General features: G+C 49.5%; 1 protein-coding gene across 2 annotated transcripts in view; it reads right to left on the minus strand.

Annotated features, from left to right (window-relative positions):
* The window catches only part of LOC140203206 (otoancorin-like), a 75,694-nt gene that overhangs the window by 14,446 nt on the left and 48,168 nt on the right, over positions 1 to 13,080 (minus strand). For both annotated transcript variants that reach the window (XM_072269159.1, XM_072269158.1), the window contains 4 exons: positions 12,073 to 12,202; positions 7,742 to 7,929; positions 4,503 to 4,658; positions 219 to 361 (listed from right to left, as the gene is read on the minus strand). In XM_072269159.1, coding sequence (XP_072125260.1) covers positions 219 to 361; positions 4,503 to 4,658; positions 7,742 to 7,929; positions 12,073 to 12,202 — 617 coding nt within the window. The remainder of the gene's footprint in view (positions 1 to 218; positions 362 to 4,502; positions 4,659 to 7,741; positions 7,930 to 12,072; positions 12,203 to 13,080) is intronic.

Consider the following 13,080-nt stretch of genomic DNA (forward strand, 5'->3'; position numbering starts at 1 on the left):
TTGTCTTTTGCATACGGGTTGAATGCCCAAGTTGGTGTGGTTTTTCACTGATTCTGTTATGGTTATTACTCTATAGATTTATTCAGTTTCCCACAAGAAAACAACTATCAGGGTTGTATTTGGTGACACACATGTCCTTTGATAACAAATTTACTTTGAAGTTTTGAATTTTGAAACAAATCCGATTTTGATTCCAACCTGCCAAATGGTCTCCCTACCTGTAGGCAGCAGCGTTCACGGAGTCAACCTCAGAGCTGGTCATCGCGCACAGGAAGCTGCCGAGCCCGGCCAGGGCCCAGCCGTCCAGAGCACCAACTGCCAGGCTCGAGTCTCGGAGAAATCCGTCCAAGATGGCTCTGACCTGCCAGGGAAGAGCAGGTGCTGGACTGTACAAGAAACAATCTGCGCTCTCGTAGCCCCTGTATCCCAGCAGCAAACGTAAGGAGGTGTTAGGATAGGAGAGGAAAGGCTCTGTCAAAGAAAGGAGTTTAAGGAGCCCATGAGAGGTGAAGAGAGAGAGATGCAGAGGTGCAGGGAGGAAATTTCAGAGCTTGTGGCCCGGGCTGCTAAGCCAGTCTCCTTTAAACCCTCCCCACCCTGTCTAAGAACAACCCCAGTGCCTTCTGTCTGAAGGGTGGCACTGTGGTGCAGTGGATAGAGCCAGTGGCTCACAGACCCAGACACACAGGTTCGATCCTGACCTCTGGCACTGTCTGTGTGGAGTTTGTGTGCTCTCCCTGCAACCGCACTGGTTCCCCTTGGTCTCTACCCACATCTCCAAGCCGTGGCTCAATGGGCTAATCGGCTGCTGGTCTGTTGGCGATGGGTAGGAGTCTGGGGAAAATTGGAGGGAATGTGGGGAGAATAAATTAGGATTAGTGTAAATGGTCTGCACAGGCTCAATGGGCCGAACCGCCTGTTCCTCTGCTCGGTACCTCCCCAACCCTTCTGCATGCTGGGAATCACCTATTTTTGACGAGAATCAGAAAACCTGCAGATGTTGGAAATCTGGAATAAAAATGAAACGTGCTGGAGAGACTCAGCAGGTCAGTCAGCATCTGTGGGGAGAGAAACTGTTAATGCTTTAAGGTCAAAGTTCAGTTCTGATTATTCTACATCTTGTCCGGTGCAAACAGAAAGGGACAGTTACTGACCTTGTTGTAAAGGGGCCCTTAGGTACAAGTAAACATAATTCCATGGAACCCTCTGCTAACCACACTGATGCCCAGTGTCTCAGGGAGGCTAAAGAAATCTGACATGATGGAAAGATTTGTATTTACTATAGAAAGAGTGCAGAGGTTTCTGTGCCCTATAGAAAGCATCCTATCGGGACACATTCCGTAGCTCCTCTGCCCGTGACCACAAGACACTGCAGAGAGACGTGAACACAGCTCAGCACATCACAGAAACCAGCCTCCCCTCCACTGGCTCTGTCTATACTCCTCTCTGCCTCAGTAAAGCAGCCAGCAGAATCAAGGACTTATCCACTCTGAACATTCTGTCTTCTCCTCTCTCCCAGCGGGCAGATTTGGGGAGGCATGTGGCATAGCGGATTAGTGTAATGTTTTTACAGAACCAGTGCCCCGGGTTCAATTCCACCACTGTCTGTAAGAACTGTCCGTCTGTCTGTTTGTAAGTAAGGACTGTCTGTCTGTCTCTCTGTCTGTAAGGACTGTCTGTCTCTCTGTAAGGACTGTCTGTCTGTCTGTCTGTAAGGACTGTCTGTCTGTCTCTCTGTCTGTAAGGACTGTCTCTCTGTCTCTCTATAAGGACTGTCTGTGAGGACTGTCTCTCTGTCTGTAAGGACTGTCTGTCTGTCTGTCTCTCTGTAAGGACTGTCTGTCTGTCTCTCTGTCTGTATGTTCTCTGTGACCGCACGCGTTTCCTCCGGGTGCTCTGGTTTCCTCCCACAGTCCAAAGGAAAGCACATACCACCGGGCTCAATTACCCACTGTTATAAATCTACTGAGCCATCTCAGAGGGGGCCGATCGAGCCTCCAGATGGCTATGGATCAAGAGGTGTGTCCCGTGGGCCAGTGCTGCTGAGACACAAGCCAGGGCCGATTAACCCTGGCTGGGTCGCCTGAGTGAGGGTGACCAATGCTGAAAGACCCGAAACACCTGATGACCCCAGGTTATATCACTGATGATGTGTCCCAGCGCATCCCCGGATGTATCTCAGCATCAATGGTTCCCTAGTTAGATAAGGTGAACTCATGACCTCACAATCTACCTCGTTGTGACCTTGCACTTTATTGTCTGTCTGCACTGCACTCTCTCTGTAACTGTGACACATTCTGTTACTGTTCTACCTCAATGCACCGTGTAATGATCTGGTCTGTGTGAACAGTATGCGAGACAAGATTTTCACTGAAAACAGTAACAGAATGCAGAATAGAGTGTCACAGTTACAGAGAGAGTGCAGAGCAGGTAGGCAGCGAGGGGCAAGGACATAATGAGATAGATTGTGAGGTCTGGAGTCCATCTTGTTGTAGTAGGGAATGTCTTTGGAATGTGGGTGGAAACTAGAGCACCTGGAGGAAACCCACATGGTCACAGGGAGACGTACAAACTCCTTACAGACAGCAGTGGGATGTAACATTTTATTCTGCATTGTTATTATTTCACTGCGTACTACATTGTCCGGTGTGGCGGGGTGGAGATAGGTCTCTACTAAAGGACATGGAAGGCATTCTTTCACTCCACTACTTGCAGGTCACCCTTGGACAATGTGTGGCACCTGCTTAGCCCACCGATCAGGGTCACGTGAACCCATGGGAGTGGGTGGTGGATGGTCATACGAGCAGCTGGTACAGATCACAAGTCCTGGTTATGTGACCACTGACACCAGGCAGACAATCTCTGAAGAGTAATGATAATGGCTGGAGTCACCCGTCTTGTAAAGACACTGCCCAGAAGAAGGCGATGGCAAAGTACTTCTGCAGAAAAATTTGCCAAGAACGATCACGGTCATTGAACGACCATGATCATTCACATCATACAACACAGCACATAATGATGATGTCATACGACAGCACATAAAGATGATATCATATGACACAGCACATAATGATGATGTCATATGATACAGCACATAATGATAATGTCATACAACACAGCACATAATGATGATGTCATATGACACAGCACATAATGAATGAACCCACTACGACGTACTGGTCATGAAATGATCAATATGGATGTCATGCAAAACAAAGATCTTCACTGTTCCTCAGTACACAACAAGATGGACTCCAGACCTCACAATCTATCTCATTATGTCCTTGCACCTTGCTGTCTACCTGCTCTGCACTCTAACTGTAACTGTGACACTCTATTCTGCATTCTGTTCCTGTTATAGGACTATTGAACAGTCCCCTCATATGATAAGAGAAAATCTGCAGATGCTGAAATCTCAGAGCAACACACACAAAATGCTGGAGGAACTCAGCAGGTCATCTGTGGAAAAGAGTAAACCGTTGACATTTCAGGCCGAAACCCTTCATCAGGACTGGAAGGGAAGGGGAGAAGTCAGAGTTAGAAGTTACTGTTTTCCCTTGTTCTACCTCAGCGCAGTGTGCAATGATTTGATCTGTAATGAACACTATGCAAGTCAAGTTAGAGACAATAACACACCAATTCCAACACATTCCTCTGAGACAGGTTTTTTCACACAGGGGGAGGTGGGGATCAGAAAGAACTGGTTGAGGAGAAGGGTAAAAATGTTTGGGGTCAACAGCCTCTATAGATGCTGCTGCTCGACCTGCTGAGTTCCACCAGCCATTTATTTTTTTTCACTCTGGATCAAAACATCTGCATCCTCTTGTTTTCACAGTGTCCCAGGTGTGGCCCCATCTAGCACTAATGTTGGCGTGTTTAATCTGTTGTCTGTTTCGCACACATCTGAATTATGCAAATAATTTGTCACATGTACATTGAAACATTTAGGTGAAATGCCTCGTTTGTGTAAACAACCAACACAGTCCGAGAATGTGCTGGGGGCAGCCCACAAGTGTTGCCAGTTTAGAAGAAAGAATGGGAGGGGTGACCTCATTGAAACCTATCGAATATTGAGAGGCTTGGACAGTGTGGACATGGAGTGGATGTTTCCTATCGTGGGGGAGTCTAGGACCAGAGGGCACAGCATCAGAATAGAAGGAAGAATTTAGAACAGAGATGAGGAGGAATTTGTTTAGCTGGGCGTGTGAATCTGTGGAATTCACTGCCACAGACGGCAGTGGAGGTGAAGTTGTTAGGCATATTTAAAGCAGAGGATGATAGATTCATGATTAGTCAGGGGTGTCAAAGGTTATGGGAAGAAGGTAGGAGAATGGGATTGAGAGGGATAATAGATCAGCCATCATGGAATGGCAGAACAGAATCGATGGGCTGAACAGCCTAATTTTGCTCTTATGTTAAGAGTGCTGGCAGTACTCAGCAGACCAGGCAGCATCTGTGAAGAAAGGAACCAAGATAACGTTTCGGGCGTTAGCTGCCCCTACCTGTGGTGGAGACCACTCACTGTGCCGGTTCAGAGCCACCACGGTATCGATGGAGCCGAGATCGAGCTCCGCAATCTCTTCCTCACTCAGGGAGAGCACGATGCGGCCGAGAGCCCGTACCTGGTGCTTCTTCCAGCCCAGGACAGGGCCCCACACCTGCCGGCAAGGTGTCAGTGACACTGTCAGTGCTCAACGTTCATTTTCTGTTCATGTACATCCCTGAGATTCATCTTGCAGGCAGTCACAAAGCAAAGAAACTCAACAAGCCTGCACACAACACAGAGACCCTCCCCAACACACACCCTTCAACTCCCAGCACCACTACCCACCCTCCGCAACACACTCCCCAACAAAGAGACCCTCCCCAACACCTCCCCAACAAACAGACCCTCCCCAACACACCCCCAACAGAGAGACTCTCCCCAACACATCCCCCAACAGAGAAACCCTCCCAAACACACCCTTCAACTCCCACCACCACTACCCACCCTCCCCAACACACTCCCCAACAAAGAGACCCTCCCCAACACCTCCCCAACAAACAGACCCTCCCTAACACACCCCCCAACTCCCACCACCGCTACCCAAGGGGTGGGACCAGCTGCAGGAGTGCTGGTGGAGGGGCAGGGACCATGGCAACAGATTTGTCACTGGTCTCCGTAATCCCACTCTCCATATACAAGGGCAACTAACCTCTCCAACTACACATCCCATGTCACCTCCCCTCCTGCCTGCTCACAGACCCCTTCCTAACTCAGCAACACTTTAAATTAACATCCCATCCGTGCTCAACATCCCATCCGTGCTCAACATCCCATCCGTGTTCAACATCCCCATCCGTGTTCAACGTCCCATCCATGCTCAACATCCCCATCCGTGTTCAACATCCCCATCCGTGTTCAACATCCCCATCCGTGTTCAACATCCCATCCGTGTTCAACGTCCCATCCGTGTTCAACGTCCCATCCGTGCTCAACATCCCCATCCGTGTTCAACATCCCCATCCGTGTTCAACATCCCATCCGTGTTCAACATCCCCATCCGTGTTCAACATCCCATCCGTGTTCAACATCCCCATCCGTGTTCAACGTCCCATCCGTGTTCAACATCCCCATCCGTGTTCAACGTCCCATCCGTGTTCAACGTCCCATCCGTGCTCAACATCCCCATCCGTGCTCAACATCCCCATCCGTGCTCAACATCCCCATCCGTGTTCAACGTCCCATCCGTGTTCAACGTCCCATCCGTGTTCAACGTCCCATCCGTGTTCAACATCCCCATCCGTGTTCAGCGTCCCATCCGTGTTCAACGTCCCATCCGTGTTCAACGTCCCATCCGTGCTCAACATCCCCATCCGTGTTCAACGTCCCATCCGTGTTCAACGTCCCATCCGTGCTCAACGTCCCATCCGTGTTCAACGTCCCATCCGTGTTCAACGTCCCATCCGTGCTCAACGTCCCATCCGTGCTCAACGTCCCATCCGTGTTCAACGTCCCATCCGTGTTCAACGTCCCATCGGTGTTCAACATCCCCATCCGTGTTCAACGTCACGCCGTTGGCACATTCCTCACCTCCCACTTCCCCTTCTCTCACTTCCTTTCGCATCCCATCTTCCTCTCTGTCTTTTTCTCCCATTCTCTTTCCCCTTTCTCTCCATCACTCTCTTTTGCCTTCTCATACCTCCTCTTCCTGTCTTCTCTCTTCCTCCTTCTCCCTCAGCCTCTTTCTCCCTCTCCCCATCTCTCTTTCTTTCCTTCACTCTCTGTCTCTTACTATCTCCCTCCTCTTTCTCTTTTCCCCTTCGAGGAGGTGAAGACAGCGATTGGTGCAGGTGGAGCCGTGGAAGATTTTAGGAGAGTATTTGACGAAGTCTCTCATGCTGGGCTGATCCGGAAGATTAGGGCGGTATGGTAGTGTAGTGGTTAGCACAACGGTTTACAGTACCAGGGACTCGGGTTCAATTCCCGTCACTGCCTGTGTATGTATGTTCTCCCTGTGACCGCGTGGGTTTCCTCCACATACTGGTTGGTAGATCAATTAATTGGTCATTGTAAATTGCCCCAGGATTAGGCTGAGGTTAAATCGGGGGTTGCTGGGTGGTGCAGCCTGTTCCACACTGAATCTCAGTAAATTAAAAAAAAGATTAAGATGCATGGGATCCATGGTGACTCGGCCATTTGGAGGATCGCACCATTCAGCCCAGCCAATCTTTACTAGCCTTTATGCCCAAGCCTTCTCCTGCCTTTCCCCATCTAATGTACCAGTGTGACCCTCTGCCCTTCCCTAACCTCTCCTTAATTGTTTCAATCCTTGATGATCCTTTCCGCATTCCCACCACCGTGGTGTTAAAGATATTCCTTTCGTCCCTCGTGTGGCTCAGCGTAGATTTACACTGAAATCCCCAGGAGGCTTTTTTCTGGGATGCTAAGAAATAGAATGGATTAGAAACACTCAGCAGGACTATGGACAGAGAGAGAGACACAGTTATCGTTTCAGGGCAAGGATTATTTTGTATCTTGTACTCCGCAATGAGGAGGGATTTGTTACTAATCTTGTAAAGTTACACAGACAAAATGCAGAGGAACTCAGCAGGTCGGGCGGTGTGTATGGAGAGGAATAAACCTCTAGAGGGCGCCACGGTAGCGCAGCGATGAATGTGCTGCTTTTACCGTCGAGGCGCTGGAGTTCGGAGTTCAAGTCTGACCCCATCTATAAGGAATTTGAACGCCCTCCCCCTGACTGCGTGGCTTTCCTCCGGCTCCTCCAGTTGCCTCCCACACTCCAAAGACCTACCAGTTAGTAGGTTAATTGGTCATTGTAAACTGTCCCAGGATTACCGGTAGGTTAGTGTTAAATAGGTGGGTTGCTGGGCAGCGTGGCTCGTTGGGCAAGAAGAGTCTGTTCCACACTATATCTATAAATAAAATAAAAATACATAACATTTCTAACTGCCAACAGGATACCCTGAGGAAGGGTCTCAGCCTGAAACATCCACAGCTTATTCCTCTCCACAGACGCTGCCTGACCTGCTGAGTTCCTCCAGCATTTTATGTGCGTTGCTCTGGATTTCCAGCATCTCGTGTTTATAACTTGTTGTCTAGTTAATGCTTGAAAGCAGCTCTGACGCGAGGTCATGGAGCCGAAAGGCTGGCTGTCTCTCTCTCTCTCTCCACAGATGCTGTCTTTCCTGTGGGTGTTTGACTGGCTCCTGTGTCGTGGACGTGACCCCTGTCCCATACCTCTTTGGCCTTCTCCTTCAGGGCCTCGAGCTGAGCGACGCTGAAGGCCTTCACGGCACCGAGGAGCTCGACGCTCCGTACAAAGGTCTCCTGGGACAGGCAGCGCAGCTCCCGGGCTGACCAATAGGAGTTGGCGTCGGCCAGCTTGAGGATGTGGTCGGAGGATGGGGTTCGAGCCCCGGTGCAGCCTGAGGGGAGGTGGAGGGGGGACACTTCATCAGCACCGCTTGGTTAAGAGACAAAGAAAGGGGAGGGAGCAAGCGAGAAAGGGGAAGAGGGGAGGGGGAGAGGGAAGACAGAGAGAGACAGAGACTGAGAGAGAGTGTAGGGAGAGAATGAGAGAGAACAAGAGAGAGCGAGAGAGTGAGAAAGAGAGAGGGTGAGAGAGCATGAGAGGGGGCAGGAGAGCAAGAGAGAGTGCAAGAAACAGAGAGAGCGAGAGAGAAAGAGAGTCACAATTTACCACTTTATGATCTTACACCTTACTGATTATGCACACTGCACTCTCTCTGTAGCTGTGACACTTTACTCTGCGTTCTGTTATTGTTCTCCCTTGTTCCACCTCAGTGCACTGTGTAATGATCTGATCTGTGTGAACATTGCACAAGACAAGCCTCTCACTGTACAGTATCTCCGTACATGTGACAATAATAAACCAATTCCAGTTCCAATTCCTGTCTCCACGGGCACTGCCTGACCTGCGAAGAGTTCCCCCCCTGGGTCCAGCACTGCTCTCAGTGGCCAGGCTCAGCCATTGCAGTGGAACAAACATTGGACCCGGCATAAACACAGCATCATTGCCAGATTCCAGCAGGTCAATCCGGGTGCCCAGACACCCAAACGATACAGCACCATGGACTGACCTGCTGGAGTGTGGGACCAAAGGACATAGGTACAGAATTAGGCCATTTGGCCCATCAATAGACAATAGACAATAGGTGCAGGAGTAGGCCATTCGGCCCTTCGAGCCAGCACCGCCATTCACTGTGATCATGGCTGATCATCCACAATCAGTATCCAGTTCCTGCCCTATCCCCATAACCTTTGATTCCGCTATCTTTAAGAGCTCTATCCATCTCTTTCTTGAAAGCATCCAGAGACTTGGCCTCCACAGCCTTCTGGGGCAGAGCATTCCATATATCCACCATTCTCTGGGTGAAAAAGTTTTTCCTCAACTCTGTTCTAAATGGCCTACCCCTAATTCTTAAACTGTGGCCTCTGGTTCTGGACTCACCCATCAGCGGGAACATGCTTCCTGCCTCCAGCGTGTCCAATCCCTTAAAAATCTTATATGTTTCAATAAGATCCCCTCTCAGCCTTCTAAATTATACAAGCCCAGTCGCTCCAATCTTTCGACATATGACAGTCCCGCCATCCCGGGAATTAACCTTGTGAACCTACGTTGCACTCCCTCAATAACAAGAATGTCCTTCCTCAAATTTGGAGACCAAAACTGCACACAGTACTCCAGGTGTGGTCTCATCAAATCTGCTCTGCTATTCCATCATGACTAATTTATTATCACACTCAACCCCATTCTCTCCATAACCTCCATTTAAATACACCCAATGACTTGGCCTCTACAGCCATCTGTGACAATGAATTCCAGATTCACCACCCTCAGGCCAGAGAAATTCCTCCTCATGCCTATTTTATCATGAGGCTGTGCCCTCTGGTCCTAAACTTTAGGAAACATCCTCTCCACATCCACTCTATCTAGGCCTTTCAGTATTCAATAGGTTTCAATGAGATTCCCCATTATTCTTCTAAACTCCAGTGAGTACAAACCCAGAGCCACCAAACACTCCTGGGAATAGAACAGATCTCCCAACACCTGTACAAAAATACTAAAACCTCCCTTGTATTGTTTTTCTGTTCTAATTCTGTACAATCTATGTTGGTGCTTTTCTTGTGAATGCTGCTTATCTGATGCGATATCTGTGATGCTGCAGTGAGGTTTTCACTGCACACATGGACCTGTGCAGATGGCAATAAACTCCACTTTGACTTCAGTCCTTCAGGACGTGAAGCTGGAAGCAAGAACATTGCACAGGAAATTAAAAGGTCATCAGAAACGTAGAATATGGAGACTGTAAGCCAGGCCTCTGACACATCGCCAACTGCAGTACGCCATCACTGTAAGGTCCACGCCTTCTGGAAAGGTTATAAATTGGTTTATCAGTTTATGGTTGTCACCTGACCAAGGCACAGGGAAACACCTTGTTTTGCATACCGTCCTCACAGATAATTCCACTGCAACAGTGCACTTGGGTAGTACAAGGGAAAACAACAACAAAGTTCAGAGTAAATTTATTATCAAAGTACATAAAGGTCATCGGTGTCAAAATGGCTGTTGTGACGTGGTCTAGTGAGGTAGTGTAGTGGCCAGTGCTCGTCGCTCTCACTTTCAGCTTCCACCGCTGGCGGAAAGCAGAGCCAGGTGTGTCAGTCTCTCCCTGCCAGTACACAGCCTCTCCAAAAGCAAGCCTCACGTAGAGACTCCTTACTGGTGACACACGGAAACTGAGCTCGTTTCGGACTCAGGATGAACTACAGAGGACGGGGAGGAGGTCTGGCCCCTGCACACGTGGCACGCAGGCCCACCGGTGCGCGGACACGCCCTGGTGCCCGTGAACCAGACCCCCAGCGACGGGTAAATAGCCCCACTGCCTGTGGGCAGCCTCGGGAGTAAACCCAGACAGCAAATCCGGAGTGGAGCCCCTAAGGTGGCTGAACATTATTGAACATCCTTCCAGCAGCTCCTGCAGCCAAGCTGATGTCAAACACATTGCTTCATAAACTTTCCTTTGGACTACACTGGTGAGGCCGAAAGGGTGGTCTTGACAACCGGGTATTGCAATCTCCATACCTTCTGCCCAGGCTTGTGCTGATCATCAGCACCCATTGTCGTTTGAGACAGATGGATGCCGACGACGATACAGGTGATCATATACAACCCCGAGATTCACAGTGAATATAAGAGCACAATAGAATCAATGATTCCGGTCACGCCGGAGGCAGTGTGGCGTGATGTCCGGGCTTGGTTGGGGGTGGCCGTGCCTGTTGGTGCTGTCCTCCAGTGTTGGATTGGTGTAATTCCAGGCTGGGCTGCTGGGAACCATCAATTTGCGGGACTTGGACGAAAAATGCGTTTTCTTGCGTGACTGTTCATTTTTTCCTCTCTCGTTATTTTGATGTTTTTGTAGCTTGGCCCTAGAGGAAGATTGTCTCATTCAACTGCATCCATGTATGGCTTTAATGATAATTAAAGTTGATTTGATTTGAAAGACCACTCCCAACAGGACGGACAGTCAGTGTGAAAAGGACAACAAACTGTGCAAATACAGAAAGAAAAATGCAATAATAATAAATAAATAAGCAATAAATATCAAGAACATGAGATGAAGAGTCCTTGAAAGTGACACACATAAAATGCTGGAGGAACTCAGCAGGCCATAGTCGACGTTGACTGCACTCTTTTCCATAGATGCTGCCTGGTCTGCTGAGTTCCTCCAGCATTTTACGTGTGTTGCTTGGGATTTCCAGCATTTGCAGATCTTCTCTTGTTTGAAAGTGAGTCCATAGGTTATGGGAGCGGTTCAGTGTTGAGGTGCGTGAAGCTTTCCCCTCTGGTTCAGAAGCCTGATGGTTGGGGGCTGATAACTGTTCCTGAACCTGCTGGTGTGAGGCCTGAGACTCCTGCACCTTCTTCCAGCAGGGTGGTGGAGGTTCACGATGATTGATGCTGCTTTCCTGCGACAGCGGTCCGTGTAGACGTGCTCAATGGTGCAGAATGCAGAATAAAGTGTTACAGTTACAGAGAAAGAGATCTATTTCCCATCCCCTGGGGAAAAGACCATACCTCTGTTCCTGGTGATTTTATAGACCTTTGTAAGATCAACTCTTAGCCTCCTACAGCCTGTGGAATGAATCCCAGCCTGTCCAACCTCTCTGTCCCTCTCAGTCTCTCAGTTACTTTCAGTCTAACAGTCAGTATTGTTTTCTTTAGTTATTCACAGATGGTGAGGTTCCCTGTGGGTACCTTTTCATTCTAGGTATAAGGTATCTGTTCTGTGGATTGACTAAGTTCCCGTTATTGTGTGTGTCCTGAACAAAGTGCTTGTTGAACACAAAGATACCATGTCAACAAGTACTTTCCTCGTGCTGGCTCTCCAGAGGGCTCAGGACTGGACGGGATTGGATCTACAACCAAGTCAGGCAAGGAGAGGACAGAAGAGATCGGTAACAGCCAGACTCAGACACAAGGCTCTTTGAGAAAGGAAGAGATGTCAGAGAGAGGGTTGGGCAGCCTCCCACGGGGTCAGACTCACCTGAAGACGGGTCCGAGGATTTCATGCTCCCACTTGTTCTCTCGAGAGCGTGGAACACTGCCCAGAGGAAATCCTGAGGAACAGCCATGCCCTCGGCTTCCAGCGCTGACTGCAGCAAGATGTCGGGGAACTGTAGGTGAATGGACACGGTTAAACTCTCTGAGAGAAACACAGGTCCGTGCAAAGCACATATATATAGCAGGGGCTCCTGTGACTTTGGTACAGCACTGTATTTGTCAACGTGGAGTGGAGAGCAAGTTTGTAAATCTGGCGGGAGGAAAGGACGCTGGGAATGGGGAGGGTGGAGATCCACAGGCGGGGTGTGGGACAGGTGGCAGAGAAGGAGTGCCAGGGACAGGGGATGGTGTGGGTACAGACACACCCAGCCTGAGACACCGGGCAAGGTCATTTGATTTCAAACAATTAATTTATTGATCAATACAGAATGTCTCTCTGGTGCTTTCCACTCCCTCCTCCTTTTCCCAACCATGATTCCCCTCTCCCTGCCCCCTTCCCACTCTCAGTCCACAATAGAGACCCAGATCAGAATCAGGTTTATCATCACTCACATACGTCATGAAATTTGTTTTTTTTCTGTGGCAGCAGTACAGAGCAATACATAAAAATAGTGCAGTACTGTGCAGGAATCTCAGGAACCCAAAAACATTTGCACAGTTGTGAATGCCTCGCTGAACGTTTCCTCAAACCTTTCTTATTCTCAGCTGCTGGTTCTGCTCATTGTCCATTTAGCACTGAAGAAGGAGGGGGGGAGGGACCGGATAGAACCCCGCTGCTCGGACCAGGGTGAACCCCACTGTCGGACCAGGGGGAACCCCACTGTCGGACCGGGGGGAACCTCACTGTCAGACCGGGGGGAACCCCACTGTCAGACCGGGGGGAACCTCACTGTCAGACCGGGGGGAACCCCACTGTCAGACCAGGGTGAACCCCGCTGCTCGGACCAGGGTGAACCCCACTGTCAGACCGGGGGGAACCCCGCTGTCAGAC

The sequence above is a fragment of the Mobula birostris genome, chromosome 9, assembly GCF_030028105.1.
Source record: "Mobula birostris isolate sMobBir1 chromosome 9, sMobBir1.hap1, whole genome shotgun sequence".
NCBI classification, from domain to species: Eukaryota; Metazoa; Chordata; class Chondrichthyes; order Myliobatiformes; family Myliobatidae; genus Mobula; species Mobula birostris.